This window comes from Catharus ustulatus, chromosome 8 (genome assembly GCF_009819885.2).
Source record: "Catharus ustulatus isolate bCatUst1 chromosome 8, bCatUst1.pri.v2, whole genome shotgun sequence".
Taxonomy (NCBI): domain Eukaryota; kingdom Metazoa; phylum Chordata; class Aves; order Passeriformes; family Turdidae; genus Catharus; species Catharus ustulatus.
Window position 1 is genome coordinate 12,178,334 of NC_046228.1, and position 16,470 is coordinate 12,194,803.

The following is a 16,470-nucleotide window of genomic DNA, read 5'->3' on the forward strand; positions in this document are numbered from 1 at the left end:
TCTCTGTAGATCTGGGCATATCACTCCAATAGTAGGTCTGGGATGGTTCACTGGCTTCTGTTCTATACTACTGCCTGTCACAGAAGCTGGATGAAACCAGCATGATATATCAGATTTGTCAGTGTAAGTCAGAGCAGTGTCATTCTGCAGCTGATGCTCTACTGATTCTCTCATTAAAGCATTTATCTGAGTTAAGTCTTTACAGTAACTTTACATATCAGTCATGAAGTGTCAAATATCTTCTCTTAAAGACTTCTGAATAATAATCTGATATGTTGAATGCTATTATCAGTCCTCTTCAGTGGCACATCCACTGAGAGCTCCCCTGCTCCCTTCTGCAAATCTTGGTTTATACAAACTGTCCACTGGCTAGAGATAATCTTTGAGAAACAGAACAGAATTTACACTTTGATTACAAGGGGGCCCATATCTCCAGAATACTGTTTAAATTACAAACCTTATGTATGTTTGTGGTATCTCCTGCAGCATTGACAGAAACCAAATGTGTGTAATCTTGGAAATGTAGTTTTTGCTGTCAAAGTATTTTGCAAGGGGAAATTGTAATGGTGGCTTCCTGGTTTTTATCTGTTGGCTTAAAAATAGAGCAGCTAAACAAAAACATTATGGGACCTTCTTTTCTAGAGTTTATTTTTAACACTTTTGACTGTCTTGCTTCATGACAGATCTCTTTTCTCTCTTGTTGCTCCCTATTTCCATGCACTCAACTTTTTTTATTTCTTCTGTATAGAGAGGAGTCATCTAAAGGGCTTTTCTCTCAAAAAGCAGTAGTTTTGAGTCAAAAGCCACAGGTCTGAAGATGTAAGCAGTGAAGGCTCTTGTGGACAGAATGAGACAGTGGCAGTTCAGAAGAGCCCTATGTTTCTCCTGAGTGATCAGCTTCCAGTGCTGTTGGTTTTGATGGGTGACCACTGCCTCAATTGCTCACACAGGAGTTTGGAAGGTTGTGTTGGAAGCTAGGAATGAGCATCCTATGCATGGAAGCCACATCCCTGAAGAGTGAGACCACTCTGCCCATCAGAGGAGCAGAATAGCTGGCTTGAGCAGAGCCTGATGTTTGTGTGGAGGAAAAATAGAATAAACACAGCAATTTCTGTGGGAGTTGTAGTGGCAAGGGTGACCTCTGACAGCCTGGGTTATAAAGCAGCTTTGGTATGGGGGAAAGAAAAAAAGAGGGCCTTCTTCCAAGACTCAGCAAATATATGCTTAGCTCAGTATTACTGTCCTAGAAACATCCCTGGAAGTGTCTGAAACAATGTGTATCTGGACAGAGCAGCTCTAAACCTTCCCTTGGCCCTTACAGGGACAACATCTAGCTGCCCAGGGGTCTTCTGCAGTTCAGTTTAGTGCTTTGCATGCAGTGGAAACCAGACATGGGGCTCCTTCTGCAGCAGACTTGAAAATAGAGGAAAAATTAGTCCAATTCTACCATCCAGAGCAGAAACCTAGCTAGGAAAACTGTCCTGCCTGTGACTTGCAAGCTGGGATTTCATTTGAAGGTTTCATTTGTCAGTCCCATCTCGTAGTGCACTATTTCTGTGGGGAAGGTGTCATATGCTGATGGTCCTAATTACAAACTAGAATTTCTTACCAGTGATAAGCCAGTAAAGCAGCCCTCCTAGGGGAGAGCAGCACAGAGTCTTTTCCTCTTGACAGCAAAGATTTTGACAGATTTTGCCCCATAAGAATTAGAAGGATCCAAATGTGACCAGTCAAGGGAACTTGACTTCTGAGATGCAGCTTTGCTAATTCACTGTCATTAGATGCTCTGTCAACATTACTTTCCCTTTTCTGAGGTAAGGGCTTTGTCTCAGTAAGGGCTTTGGTTTATTTTTCATTGAAGTTTCCATGCTTCACCTAGCAACAAAATGCAGTTGAACCACAAAATCAAACAGCTGCTTGAATCTGTTTTATTCTCTTTAAGAGTGCTTGCTTCAAGCTGCTGCAACCTTTTCATTGCTCCTTTGTTCTGCAGTGATCAGGAGCTTTGGATTCACTTCATTTCCTGCCCATTCCTCTGCACTGACAGCCCTGCATTTGTTCATTCCCTGCCTTCTTGTGACTGCTGGTAGAAAGTGCTGGGAAGGTTGGCTGGGGTGCGTTTAATTGCCTTCCCTGCCTTTCATCTAGCTGCAGAAACTCATGCTGTCACGTGCACTGCAGTTGGGTTGAGGAGAGGGGTTTTGTGGCACTTTCCATGTCTGCTGCTGCAGAGGGAGGATGGTAGTTCAAGTTTTCAATGGCAGGTGTTATTTTTTAAGCTCCAGAGGGAAAGGTTGACCTTGGGTGTGATGGGAATGCTGCAGTCAATGACTCCTGGGTAGGTGGTAGGAGTTGACAAGTGTCTGTTCTGCTCTGCTTATTGGATTGCTCTCAGCAAGTCTGCTTAAAACCTCTGCCCAGCTGGGAAGGGGATAGATGCTGGAGATGAATAGGGATGCTAAGTTTTTGGCTCAAACACCATATTTGAAATCCAGTCTGTGCTTTTGAAGTGTGTCTTGGTTCTGGCCCTCCTTCACCAGTGTGACACGTGCATTGCTCTGGAGTGAGGTTTAGCAAAAGTATGTTTTTAAAACACTTCACAACCCATGGATGCAAATGCTGTATCATCTCCTGTTCTTTTGTCAGGTTTTTTTTTAATGTTTCAAGCTCTTTGCTGTAGACCTGTGCTGCTTGGGAGGTGCAAGGAGAGCAGTGTGCTGCTCTGGGCTGGGGAGATGTGTCCCTCTGGGGATGCAGTGCTCAGGTTTCAGTAACACAATGCTTCGTGCAGCCATGTGTGTGTGCAAAGAGCCAACTGGCTGCAGCTCCCGCGGTGATGCTCGGCTGATTTGGCAGCTGGATTGATTCTGTCAAGTTACAGTATGGGAGTTAAGTCCAGCTTCAAATCCTCTCCCTTACCCGCTCGAGGAACTTGGAGGGGGGGAGGGAGGTGGGAAGAAGAGGGGGGGAAGCTCTCTGGGGACTTTGTGTCATTATTGGCATGGAAACATTTTGCGATTATCAGCAGCAGGGTAGTGGCAAGGGGCTGATTATCTGTCATGTCGTCAGCATAAATAACCAGTGGGCCCCTGAGAGGGCTCCGCCTTCTGTAATGGCTTCACGTAATCGCTGCATAGCAGTTTAAAAGCAAGCAGTGCAGAAAACAGCTGGACTGATCCTGACCCTAACTGATGTTGCCTTTTCTCCCCTCACCAGAAGAGAAATATGTCACCATCCAGCCGTATGCCAGCCAGGGGAAGGATGAGATTGGGTTCGAGAAAGGGGTCACCGTGGAGGTCATCCAGAAGAACCTGGAAGGATGGTGGTACATCAGGTAAAGGAGCTGTGTAGCCTGCAGAAAGTGTGACAGTGAGCTTTTCTGGTCATTCACTGAATGTTAGCATTTAAATTGTTCTGTAGCTGGACAGGGAAGCCCAAATTCATAAAGCCTCTTGAAGAAATGTAAAGAAAAGTTCTAGGTGATACAATAGTGACTAAAGCAACACTACAGTGTCTGCAAAGGCTGTGGACCATTCCAGTGAGGAAATGCCTTAACTTGCAGTTTTTAGAGGGTTTTTTTCATGCTTCAAGTTAAAAGCCTGTGTCTGAGTTAAGATCTGTGAGACCTAACAAGGCTTGCTGTTGTATATAATTTTAATGTGTTTCCAGTGTAAGAGTTATTCTGCAACCTATTTCAATCTATTTATAGCAATGCTGAAAGGCTGATTGTGATCTCTTGAGCTGTTTGGGGCAGGTAGTGCTACTTTCAGGGATATGAGATCAGATTGCTGGCTATAGCCCTTTTGCAAGTTTACCAATGGTTTCAGCTAATTTGCTTTGGTTTTTGTCTGTCCACATTAGATACTCCTAATGTAGAGGGACTGCATTCCAAGGGCAGGTGAAGTTCTTACTGTGTATCATATTTTATTAGGTATTTAGAACAGCAGTCCTAGCAGAGAGTTTTGATTTAAGAATCTCCTTTGTAAATGCTCATGAGGAGACTTTAGGTTAGATATTGTCTCAGTGATGTAGGGTGTCAGGATGAGCCCTTGATGAGAGCTTTCTTCATCTGTGTAAACACAGCATTTAGGTTTTAGTGCTGTTTTGTGGTTCTGCCCCTTGTCTTGTATCTGCATATGAACCTGTCAGTGCTGACATCCCATTTCTCTTCAAACAAGATATGATACAACAGGTAGCTTAAAATAGAGGTTTTTCTCTCAGCATTGTAGAAATCTCATATAGTCATCTTTTTCCATTCACCATGTAATTATAGTGATTTTTTTCCTCTTTCCCTCCCCAAGTTATAGTTTGCTTTTGTTTGAATGCTGCTTGATTTATTGGCTGTGAATGAGGACTGTGAAAATGCTGACTGAAGCAATGTTGTTGTTTTTCTTGATTTCCCTTACTTAGAAGAAAAAAATATCAGTTTTCTATCTAATGATCCCATGGAGCAAATAAGCTAATAAAGATAGCAGTGGAGTCAGGAAGGCACTCTAGATAGGAGGAACTCAAAAATGACTGGGTTTGGTCAGGTCACATTTTTTTCTCCAGTAATCATCTACAGAAGTGGAATCCAAAGATGAGGAATCGAGCACATAGGTTTTTCTGAGGGGAGAACCATTGCAAGACCCCTCTAGTTTATTTTTTATTCTCTTTCTGCCATGTAGCCTGGTTACTAGGTTTCCCTTTGCCATGTTAATACTCCTATAATTAGTTGAATTTTTTCCCCCTTTTTCTCACACACTTCCTTGAGCCAAGAGGAAGAGGAAGAGGCATTTTGATTTGAGAAACCCCTCTTCTTGTTGGAAGATGTTATGTGCTCCCCATATGTGTGACAAGTATGTGGGGTGCCAGCTGTGCTCCTCTGCTGCTTTGGAGCACTGTGCCACTTTCTTGCTGGAGGATTAAACTCTTAGAAACAAGGGGGTTTATTTTCCATAGGCAACACTTCCAGAAATGTTGATGATGTGATCCAAGCTGGTCCTTTGCAGCCTGGGTAGCTGATCTCCAGCTTGTTGTGGTGTTTGTTACATGTAAACTGCCCTAAATACTGTTAGGTACTCCTCAGAAAAGGATTCCCTTCCTGAAGAAATTTGCTTCTCTGAGTACTGAGTGCCTTCAAAGGAGCAACTCCTTCTGCTGTTGTGAGTGTGAGGGAAGAGGGAGGAGAATGCAGTTGAACCCTGGGCTGGATAACAGACTGAACACGCTCTCTACACATTTCAGTATGTAGAGAGAAAAATCCAGTAGTTTGTAAATGGAATCCACCTTAAAGACATTAGCTTGTTCCACCTTAAATATGTAATTTCTACAAATTCTTGGCCATGTGCTGATCCTCATTTCCTGTCCTTCTTTTTCTTTTCTTTTCTTTTTTCTTTTTTTTTCTTTTTTTTTCTGTTTTCTTTTTTTTCCTAGTTTGCTTCCCTCTGGAGTAATTCCAGTGCTCTGGAGCTGGAAAGCAGATGTGACTCTCAGACTTACAGAGGCACTTCTAACTTTTTTAAACATTCCTATGGTTTTAATCCATTTTTTCCTTCATGTAATATAAACAGGGAGGGTTTTGGAAGCATGGAGGAACCAAATCACTGCACCTAATTCTGAGACCCTCCCAGTTCAATACTGTACAAGCTGGAGGCAATATTGGTGTCTGTCTTTATTTTGCCCCAGATGCATTATGACTTAAAAAAAAAAAAATCAGGACTAGGAAGAAATGAAAGAAAGGCTCTGTCTGCTTTCTACTGTGTTGAGTTCAGTAGATCTTTGCTTCCCAGTGTGCCCATGGCTGGCATTAGCACCCATCATTTAGATCTTACTTTGCCTCCAGGTGACAGCAGTAGATGCGGTCTGGTGGTGCCAGGTGAACTGACTGTGGTTGGTATCAATGTGCTAAGTAAAGCTTTTGTTATTTGCCTTCATCTCCTTCATTTTGTGGTTGCTCTGAGCCTCAGCCCATGAGAACGAAGCACAGCTGGGAGGTGCTGGCAGCACTGAAATGAGGAGGAATCTAGGATGGAGTTTGAAATGTCTCCAGTACGTTCTGAATATAAAGGAAGGAAGGATACTTGCGATTCAGCTCTTGAGATGTGGAATGAAAATTGTTACTGGTTCAGGACTTTGCTGAAGCTGATTAACAGTTGTTTTAGTTATTTCACCTATAAAATGGGGAAGATGAGGAATCTTCTAAGGTTATTCTTCAAAGGGCTTAAAGGTTAATAAATTCAGGGACTAAGGTAAAAAATGTAAGCTTATTTCACTTAAGCAGTTTTTGTTTGTGATACTGCAGAAATAAACTGGTGATTTCTGGTAACTACTGCTCAGCATTAACTTCAGGTTGAATTGGCTAACACAGGAAGAAGTAGCCTACAACAGCCTCTCTGCTGAGGGTGTGATGTTGCCCAGAGTTAGTGATTTTCCATCTGTTGCTGCTATTATTCATTGGGAGAAGCTATGTGAGCTCAGAGGTGTTTGTAGCAGTGGGGTTACACAGGCTGCTCCAAATACATACAGCTGGCAGGAGGAGTAACAGGCCAGTACAGAACCTGCCTGTGGCTGCCTTTCTGATCTTAAACAAGTCTCCCACAAGCTAAGATGGATCTAAACTGTTTTTTCTTGCTAATTTTGCACAATCAAGCTCTGTTGAAAGTAGCCTTTGGAAGTGGAGTGCTCAGTGCATTGACCACTGTGGCTTTTTCACAGATGCAAACCTCTACACCTCCACATGGTATAAACTCACAAAAAAAAAATGCAAGGGCAGCAGAGCATTGGTCAGCAGATCTGCAAAAGGGCTGTCAGCTGCAAAAGGGAATGAAACCAAAAGTCTTCAGGGCTGGAAAATGGCACTGGCTGATGCCTTGACACAACAGGAATCGTGGCGTGTATTGAGCCCTTTTTCCTTTTCCTTTTTTGGCTTGGTTTGAGACCTAGCAGAAAAGCCTCAAAAGGGACAGGATTGAATAGATCCAAATTGCTGCTTGACATACTATCACACAGTGCACGCTGTGTATCTTTTTGAAGTCAAATCAAATTAGTCCCAGGTTGCTTGCTACTTCTTGCTAGTCTCCACACACCATACAAATCTCAGAGCTCTTAGGATGCTTTCCTTTGACATCAGAATCATTGGAAAAACTAAACTCCCTGAGCAGGAGAGATCTTACCTCTTTACCTTCATGTGTGACAGAAAGCATGTAGGGAGAAGCAGAATCTCTAGGATCTTGCCTGGTGGGTGAGGAGGAAAAGGCAAGGTTTTGGACAGAAAGATCCTTGTAGTCATTTTGAGAAGTACAACAATTGTATTTACTTTTATACTGGAAGAGTAATAAAGAAATAAAGAAGTCTAGAGAATCAAATCTAAACTACATTTTCCTGTTCTCCCTGTGAAGTCCCAGAGCCATTCTCAAGTGAGTGGATTTGGTGAGGGAGACCAGGATGAGATTTGATGCAGAGATCTCACTGGAAACCTCAGAATCCAAGTGTTGTCATGACAAAGGTGCTCACATGCCAGAAAATGATTTGCTCATATCCCATGTGCCCCAGCTCCTTCCTCTGCTGTCTAATGAGGCTCCTTTTTCAATAAAGAATCCTAGAGTCCTACTGTTTTAACCTTTGTATTTCCTGCAGATTTCCTGAGCACCAGGATTGTAATGATGCCTGCTTTCTCACTTACAGTTCAAGTGCCTGCTTTGGGTATCTTGAGATTAGAGAGAAGGTTTTCAGTGACTCTCACTGTAGCAAGTTAGGGTTTCATTAGGGAAAGCAGAGTTCCTCCACATGGTTCTCCCTGGAGTCTGATTGTAATCTGAAATCCCTGCTGAGGTGTTACGAATGGCAGGAGTTACCAAAAAAAAATCTTCCCTAAAGCCCAGCTGTAGAAGAATTACCCGTTTGAAGTGTAGTGTGATCAGCTCAGGATGGTGTTTCAGGAACACGTGCTGGATTCAGGTGTCTGTTCACATTTCCCAGTTTATTTCTTCAAATTGCCTCTAGCTTGTTCAGGAAAACAAGTCTCCATCAAAACCATTTTTCCTCGGGCAAATTTTTTCTTGGTCTTGTGGTGCTAGAAGAAGCTGCAGTAGTTTAAGGGTCCCATATGCTCCATGACAGAAAGCTGCTCATGCAGAGCTGGGAATTCTGGAAGGAGGGCCAGTGTTCTTTATAGTTTCAGAGAGGGAGGCTTGCACATTGATCTTAAACTGCAGGCATAGTTCTCTGTATTAGGTGCTGTGCACCTTTATTTTAGCCCATTTTCAATTTGAGTTGCCACTAGGAAGTTTAAAAACCATTAATATATTTTATTTACTAGTTTGCTTTTTTGCTGTGTGGGAAAATACTGAGTTTGCCTAGTACTGTCTAGGGGAGGCATAAAACAAATTGGTGAAGCTCTTTACCTGATGTGTAACTATTTCTTGTCCAGAGAGACTCCTTCCTTAGGATGATTAGTGGCTTTCAACTACACAGTTCACTACTGGCTCAGCTGACTTTGATGTGTCTAATCAATAGATAATAAATTAATACAGACTACAGAATCTTGAGAGCTGCAAACTTTGTTTGATGTTTTCATCCATCACTTTTGCTTTATCTATTCTATCTGAAATGCATGAGAAGGCTGTGTTTGATGTGATGGTGTTTCCTTTTGCCTCTCCAGGTATCTGGGCAAAGAAGGCTGGGCCCCAGCTTCCTATCTGAAGAAGGCTAAAGATGATCTTCCATCTAGGAAAAAGAACTTAACTGGGCCAGTGGAAATCATAGGAAACATCATGGAGATCAGTAACCTGCTGAACAAGAAATCCTCAACTGACAAGGAGTCTCAAGTAGAAAACGAGTCTGCAGAAACTCATATCACCAAGAAAGAAATCAGTTTGCCCATCCTGTGCAATGACTCTAATGGCAATGCCATGATGACTTCAGACAAGCAGGCTTCCAAACTGGCCCAGGGATCCCCAGCCATAGCAAGGATAGCACCACAAAGAGCTCAAATAAGTAAGGCAGTAGAGTAGTCTGGGTTTTCATGGGCTTGTGATGAATTCTTGTTCTCTACCTTTCAGAGCTGGCATTACCTGTCCCACAATATCAGACCTTTGCATAGCTTGTAGATGTATGAAGAGGGACTCCAGAAGGTGGTCCTTCACTAGTAGTGATAAAATTTAACTTCACTTTATACACAGGCTGGCTGGTGGTCCTTTATCTTAGCCTGCATGTGTTTACTTTGTTAATTTTTCCAGATAATACTTTTTTTTTTTCCTTTTGAATGCTCTAAAATGTGCCCTTCTACCCCAGAAATGTAGATGATTTGATAGCATGTTCAAGTTGAGGAGACCACCTGTGTCTTCTCTTGCATTTGTTTTGCTGTTTTCCTGGGGGCAAGTTGCTATAATGTTTTTACTGCTTCATCTGCAAAATGAAGATGCTGACGCTGTTCTGTGCAAGGAATGGCAAAATGCTAGGAGAGAGGACAGTGTGAGTGTTTAGTGAATTATTTTTACTGCTGGGGGGGGCAATAGGTATTAGGCCAGACCTTTTTTGGCCAGTCTCCAATGGAGCTGGTCAGTTCAGCAGAAAATACAATCCACTGCTTTCTGGCAGTGATTTCCTCTTAAATTTGCTGGCTTAGCAGAGATGAATAGCTAAGCTACCTTGGTATTTCTAATATACCCTCATAGTTTCCTATCTTGTTTCATAGAGATGCCTTACATATTGCAAATACTGACTTCAAACTGTGTAACAGCAGAGAGCTGCTGAAAAATGTGTTTAGCAGTACTTGCAGAGTTAAATGAACTCTCCCTGTTCCCTTCTCTGCTCAGGTTCTCCAAATCTAAGAACAAGGCCACCCCCACGAAGAGAGTCCAGTCTGGTGTGTATTGGTTTATGGTTTATCTTAGCAGTGGGTAGGTGTCTGGGTGCTTTGTGAGACTTTGTGCAGCTGTACAAGGTGGGAGGGATCCTTTATTTACATGCCTGTTCGTTTCATTGTTTAAGTGTTGAGCAGACCTCAGGACATCCTATAGTAATGATAAATCAGGTTTTCTGTTATTAAAAATATTGCCCCAACTAATCAGGTCAGAAGGGAGACTGTGATGAAGCTGCTGTGTTCTGTGCATGGGCGTTAAACCTTGTTTGACTGACTCAGAAGGTTAAAATTTCCTCTGGGTGTCGGCTTATCCCAGGATGAAATTTCTGACCTTCTGTTGTCTTAAGCCACTGGGAATGTGTCCCCTCCTTCCATTGCTGCCACCTTTGAGGTAGCTAAGCTTCACTCCTGTGCGTGTTTGAAGTGGCTCGGAATCCTATGGAAGGATGAATGCTGCAGGAACAGACCCCCTATGATTTCTTATCCCCAAGGCTAGAATCCTGCAATTTTGTATCAATTTGAGATTAGAACTGTCATCTTCAATAGGAACTAGTTAGTAGTGTATTTATATAAAAACCATGCTAATGGCTTGTTTATCTAGGCGATACATAGTGTTTAATCTTTGCTGTACCCTTTATGAGCAGTAAGTGACTTGTAATTTTTCTGTCACCAGAGATGCTTCTTAACAAACTATATGAAGAGCATATTAGCATTTTCTTCCTATTTTTCTTCACATTATTTTCAATTAGACTTTGTTTTGGCAAGACTATGACACTTAATCCCATGCTAAAAATAACAGTGATATTATATGTGAAAGCCTGAGCATATCTGCTGTTTCTAATTATCTTCATTTAATCCAAACCATCGTATTATCTGAAGGCATTTTATTATGCTGTGCTTCTGCTGTATTTCAGCATTTATAGTGCAGAAACATCCAATTACAACATTGTTAGACATGGTTCCTAAGGTGCAGAGATGCATTCTCTGTGAAATGCCACATGCTGTGTGTGATGAAACGTCAACTCTTACTTACAGAAAGGGTATCTTAGAAATGGAGGAGCAGGAGAATAAAGAACAGTATGTGATTTGCCCTTCTCCCATTGATGACTTGGGATTATTTTGTGTCTTTGTCTGTCCTGTATTTGTCTGACCTGTGGTTCTTTCACAGAACCCTAAGTAGTGAAGTATAGAAGCTGTGCAGCTTCACCGTCATCTAACTGCCCTGCAGATGAGCACTGTGCTAACCTGAAAAGCTTTTAATATTAAAATTCCTGAAAGGACCGTTTTCCCATTTATCACCTGCAAAAATAATTGTAGCAAATTCTAGAATGTGGCAGCTTAATGTAAAGGCACTTAGCTTTTAGAGAAGTCTGATATGCTGCCAGACTGGCTGTAAATGCAGTGTCCCACTTCTCATAGAGCCTTTACAGAGGTTGTTGGGATTGAGTAGAGGGTTGTTGGGTCTGTTGTGGGGAGAAACTGGAATTGTTTTGATCAAGCAGTAAAGTCCTTCACTTCCAGCACTTTAGCTGGGCAAAGCTAGGAGGTTTGTGATGTTATCCGTGTTTCTTGCTACAAGAGATGCCCATTAGTTCATATTGCTGACTAATTCAGGTTGTTTTAAAAGTCCAGCAGCAGATTAAGAGCAATAATTCATTAGGATTACATTTTAAAATAGCATATTTAATGATAGTCAGAATCTGTTAGGGGTCTGTTGTAATGCAGTTTTCTGCAGTTGTGGCATGTCATCCAGAACTGGGTCTTTCTGGACAAAATCTCAGCCTAAATGGGCTGCTCTTAGTATGACTGCAAGTGGCAGCTCACACTTCATCACCCACAAGTAAAACATTTTACTATTCAGGTAAAGATTGTTGCAGTTTTAATAGTTGGTAAAGGTGGCATGAGCAGGGCTTAGGTTGAAAGGCTTTTCTCGTTTAGCCCATATCAATGCATCAGTTCCCACTCTGGAGAACTGGGCAGTTACCATTAGGAAGTAGCACAAGCAAGAAGGAAGAGTCTTAGTGAATAAAATCAGGATTTTTTTCATACTGCTGTTTAGCTGACTGTTTCTTTGGTTTAAATGAACAAAGCATCCTATTTGCCGTAGGGTTTTCAGTTACCCAAGCCACCAGAGCCACCCTCCGTGGAAGTTGAATATTACACCATTGCTGAATTCCAGTCATGCATCTCTGATGGCATAAGCTTTCGTGGAGGACAAAAAGCTGAGGTGAGCCTTAACAATGTATCTGGAAAAATTGTAATATTTATCTTTTGCATAGGAGTGGATTGGAAGGGGAGGAGTGGGAAGCAGTGAGTTGAGATTTTTGTCTAAGTAACATGTTCCCTGTTACCTCTTAGGTGATTGAAAAGAATTCTGGTGGCTGGTGGTATGTGCAGATTGGAGAGAAGGAAGGGTGGGCTCCAGCATCTTACATTGACAAGAGAAAGAAACCAAATCTGAACAGAAGAACCAGTACTTTAACCCGCCCAAAGGTTCCTCCCCCAGCACCTCCCAGTAAACCAAAAGACTCTGAAGAAGGAACAGCTCCTGGAGCAGTTTCTTCAGGAGACACCCAGGACTCTCCCCACAAGCTGAAATATGAAGAACCTGAGTATGATGTGCCTGCTTTTGGCTTTGACTCGGAGTGTGAAGTGAGTGAAAGTCACCATGAAGACAGCACTCCTGAAAAACGACTGTTTCAGCCCCTCAAACCCTCACCTGTGTCATCACTTCAGAAAACTAAGTTCAAAGTAGGAGAGTCTTCAGAAGAAGTTGCTCACGAAGAAGAAACCATCTATGAGAATGAGGGGTTCAGGCGTTATGTGGAAGATGGTTTGTCCAATAAGGAATCTAGTGGGGATTCTGATTCACAGAAAAGCTCCTCTCTGTCCTTGATCCGAAGGAATTCTCCGTGTTCCAGCTCTCCTAAATCATCACTCGTGAAGCTCAAGACAGACAAAAACATTCAGCCTGATCTTGGAAAGTGTCACTATTCCAGGAGTGAGGAGACAAAACCAAGATCAGCTTCAGATGTTGGCTTACGTAGTGTGCCAAGAACAGGCATGAAGAAAGATCCCGGGCAGAGTCCTTCCATCAGAGCAAAGCCAATCGTTAGGCCCAAACCCTTCCTGAGCAAGGCAGACTCCCAGAGCCAAGAAAAGATGGATATTAGCACTTTAAGGCGTCAGCTGAGGCCGACTGGGCAGCTCAGAGGTGGGCTCAAAGGTTCAAGAAGTGAAGAGTCTGCAAGCCCCCCCTGCACAGCTTCTGAGAGCCAGGATGACCCTGTTCGGAGAAGCTCGGCTGATCTCATCACAGCTCCTTCCCGTGGCCTCTTCTGCTCCAGCCATACTGCCAAAACTGAGCAAGAAAATGACTCCAGATGTTTCTATGTGACCACTGACTCATACCAAAAGGTACAGGATTCTGAAATTTGCTTTCCAGCAGGAGTAGAAGTGGAAGTGCTGGAAAAGCAAGCCAGTGGATGGTGGTACCTGAAGTATGGAGACATGGAAGGCTGGGCTCCTTCCCATTATTTGGCTCTCCCTGATAACCAGCAAGAAACTACATCAGCAGAGACTGATTCCTCTTTTGCCAGGAACAGGAAAAATGAAAACAAGTCAAACAGTTTAGAGAAGATAGAGAAGAGGGTTCAGGCTTTGAACACCATCAACCAGAGCAAACGTGCAACACCACCCATCCCAAGCAAACCTCCTGGCGGCTTCTCGAAAGCCTCAGGCCCAGTTAAAATGAGGAATGGTGTGAGGCAGCTCGCTGTCCGTCCGCAGTCAGTGTTTGTGTCTCCACCACCAAAGGACAACAACCTGTCGTGCTCCTTGCGGAGAAATGAGTCTCTAACAACTACAGATCAGCTTAGGAGCGTCCGCAGGAATTCCTCCTTCAGCAACGCCTGGGCACAGCCTGGTGACACGAAGGGAAAGCAGCCGGAGCGGCCGGGCACAGAGAGCTCTGAGAGCACCTCCAACCTCCCCACGCAGAGGAATGGGATCCCTGTGTCCACAGTCAGGCCAAAGCCCATCGAGAAATCCCAGTTCATCCACAACAATCTCAAGGACATCTATGTTTCCATTGCAGACTATGAAGGGGACGAGGAGACTGCGGGGTTTCAGGAAGGTGTCTGCATGGAGGTGCTCGAAAGGAACCCAAACGGCTGGTGGTACTGCCAGATCATGAATGGTGTGAAGCCATTCAAAGGCTGGGTGCCCTCAAATTATTTGGAGAAAAAGAACTAATATTGCAATATCTTTAACCTCCCTAATTTATACTGTTCCTGCTGTGTACATGTGGAAAAAAACAATTGCTACACAAAAAGACGTTTCCCTGTGCTACAGTTTGTACAAAGGAGTCTCTAAGAGGACAAATCTGCCATGTTCTGGAGAGGTTTGTGGGGTTTACGTGTTCTAAGCAACTACAAGGAAGATGCAGCATAGTCAAATGCCTTTTTGTGAAGTTGTTAATAATCTTGTATATGTAACAGGGTATGACATCCCATCCTTCCCATTATTGATAGGAAACCAAATGTGTGCCTTTTGTGAGAGAAATACACATGCATCTACCTGGGGAGTTCTGTGCCAAACTGTTTTACAATCTTGGCTCCCTTTCTCCTCATTTTCCTCATATGTGGAATACCCAAGAATACCCAAGAATTTTGAATGCTTTTCCACAACTTACAGAGTGAGAAGCAAATGCAAGTTTCTGAAACATGGAGGGACTCTAATCCTTTGGAGATGTTCTTTTTTTTTTTTTCTTTTTTTTTTTTCCACTATGCTCAGCAGTTGGTAGGTCCAGAGTTGGAGCCTTTTCATCATGGAGAGTTTTGGTGTCTGTCTTCAGTGTTGTTACAGATAACTCACCAGAAAAGGCCATCAGGTGGTGTGGGTTGGGGGCTTTTTGTTTCCTTTCATTCTGTCTCGTTCTTTGAGTTGGGATTTCAGGTGTTCAAGGGCAGTGATGCCTACTGGTGCTTGTAAAAACAAACCTACAAACCCCTTGCTTAAGCACATCTGTTACTGTGCAGGCTTCATGTTTGGTTCTGTGCCTGACTCCTGCCAGGTGATACTGGTTGATTCTCTTCCCAGAGTTGGGATTCTCAAAAGTTATCAAAGACAACAATGTCCCTTAAAACACTCAAGATAAAGCTGTCAGATGTGTTAATTCTTGTTTTGCCCTCTGGTCCAAATCCAAGGGTGCTGACTGCTGGCAGGGCCCACCAAGATATTAGTGAGAAATATTTGAAACCTTCTGCAACATCAGTGTTTACAATGAGTGGGGAAAAAAAAGCCATCAAACTCAGTCTGCACATAATTTGTATATTTTTGGGGAATTGCTTTTCTGTTTTGTTTTTGTCTTTTCTGTGCATTCTGGGTTTACTGTATTTTCTTTGTGTGTGTGTCTGGTCTTACCAAAAAAGACTTAAAACTGAGGTATGAGACAAAACACATGTTTCTGTTCCCACTTGAATCCAAAGAGTACATTTGTACTGGAAAGTGGGCCTGGGCTTCTCAGACTCAGAGATTTAATATCAAAGCAATTTGGTCTACAATGCATCTAACCAGGAAGCTGCCTCTTCTAGTTCCAGTTCTGTTTGTCTTTCTTAACTCATGTTATGAAATGTGGCGCACAGTATGGGTGGTGTGGGAAATGGAAGAGGTGTCCATTGGAAAAGGCTAGGAATATGGAGTTATTGTGAGGTAGCCTTGTACTGTAAACATAAATTTACTAAATCCCTACTGTGCTTAAGGAAGTCATGCTTGGGGTTTTTTATTAAATGGCCTTGTTAATCACTCAAGAGCAATATCTAATTCCTTTAAATAATAGACAGCATTGTCAATCTGTTCTAAGGGGAGGGCAGACCATTTCACTACTGGTTTACACAAAGCATTGCATGTCCTTTTTTCCACCAGTTTCATATTGATTTGGCTGAAGTTAAAGGTTATAAAGGCTTCAAAATAGCTGGGATCAAGGGGCTGAGTAAAACAGCACAACAATACCGTATGTTACTGGGGATGTTTCACTGCCAAAAAAAAAAAAATTAGGAAATTTATATGTTGTTGTCTTTTTCCTTTTTTTCCCTTTTTTTCTTTTTTTTTCTTTTCCATTTTTTTCTTTTTGTGTATGTGTGTGTGTGTTTGTATGTGTGTGGTTTGGGGGTTTTATTAATTTCCATGATAACACTGAGAGAGTTGCCTTCAGCTAGTGTGGCTGATGTGCTCTGGTAGCTGAAACAACATTCAGGTGCCACAACTACAGGCTACAAACAGTGCTGTGGTTCGAGCAGCTCTCTGCATGCAGGTGGGGAGGGGAGGCTGTTGTTTGGGATCCCTTTAAATTGTGGTGGCAGGAGGAGGAGGTGTAACTGCACAACAGCTCATGTCACAGTGCAGGGTCCTCTTTGTACCTTAATGTCTCTCCATATGATGTGGAAGCAAATATCCAGTTAGCTTCATCTCACTGGATGTGTAGCTGAGACATTGTGGCCCTGTCTCTCTTATTTCTCCCCATTTTTAGTTGTACTAATATGGTAGCAGCCATAAAAGACTGCTGGAGCTGTTGTGAGATTATAATAGAAGTATTATATTCTTCTGCTGGACAGTATTAAATAGAG

General features: G+C 42.7%; 1 protein-coding gene across 8 annotated transcripts in view; it reads left to right on the forward strand.

Annotated features, from left to right (window-relative positions):
* Positions 1–15,937, forward strand: part of SH3PXD2A (SH3 and PX domains 2A) — a 237,910-nt gene extending 221,973 nt beyond the window's left edge. For 7 of the 8 annotated variants that reach the window (XM_033065577.2, XM_033065579.2, XM_033065580.2 and 4 more), the window contains 5 exons: positions 3,217–3,334; positions 8,642–8,976; positions 9,798–9,847; positions 11,952–12,071; positions 12,203–15,937. In XM_033065577.2, the coding sequence (XP_032921468.1) occupies positions 3,217–3,334; positions 8,642–8,976; positions 9,798–9,847; positions 11,952–12,071; positions 12,203–14,098 (2,519 nt within the window). In that variant the 3' untranslated portion in view covers positions 14,099–15,937. The remainder of the gene's footprint in view (positions 1–3,216; positions 3,335–8,641; positions 8,977–9,797; positions 9,848–11,951; positions 12,072–12,202) is intronic. The other variant, XM_033065578.2, reaches the window with a different exon arrangement.
* Positions 15,938–16,470: the final 533 nt, after the last annotated feature.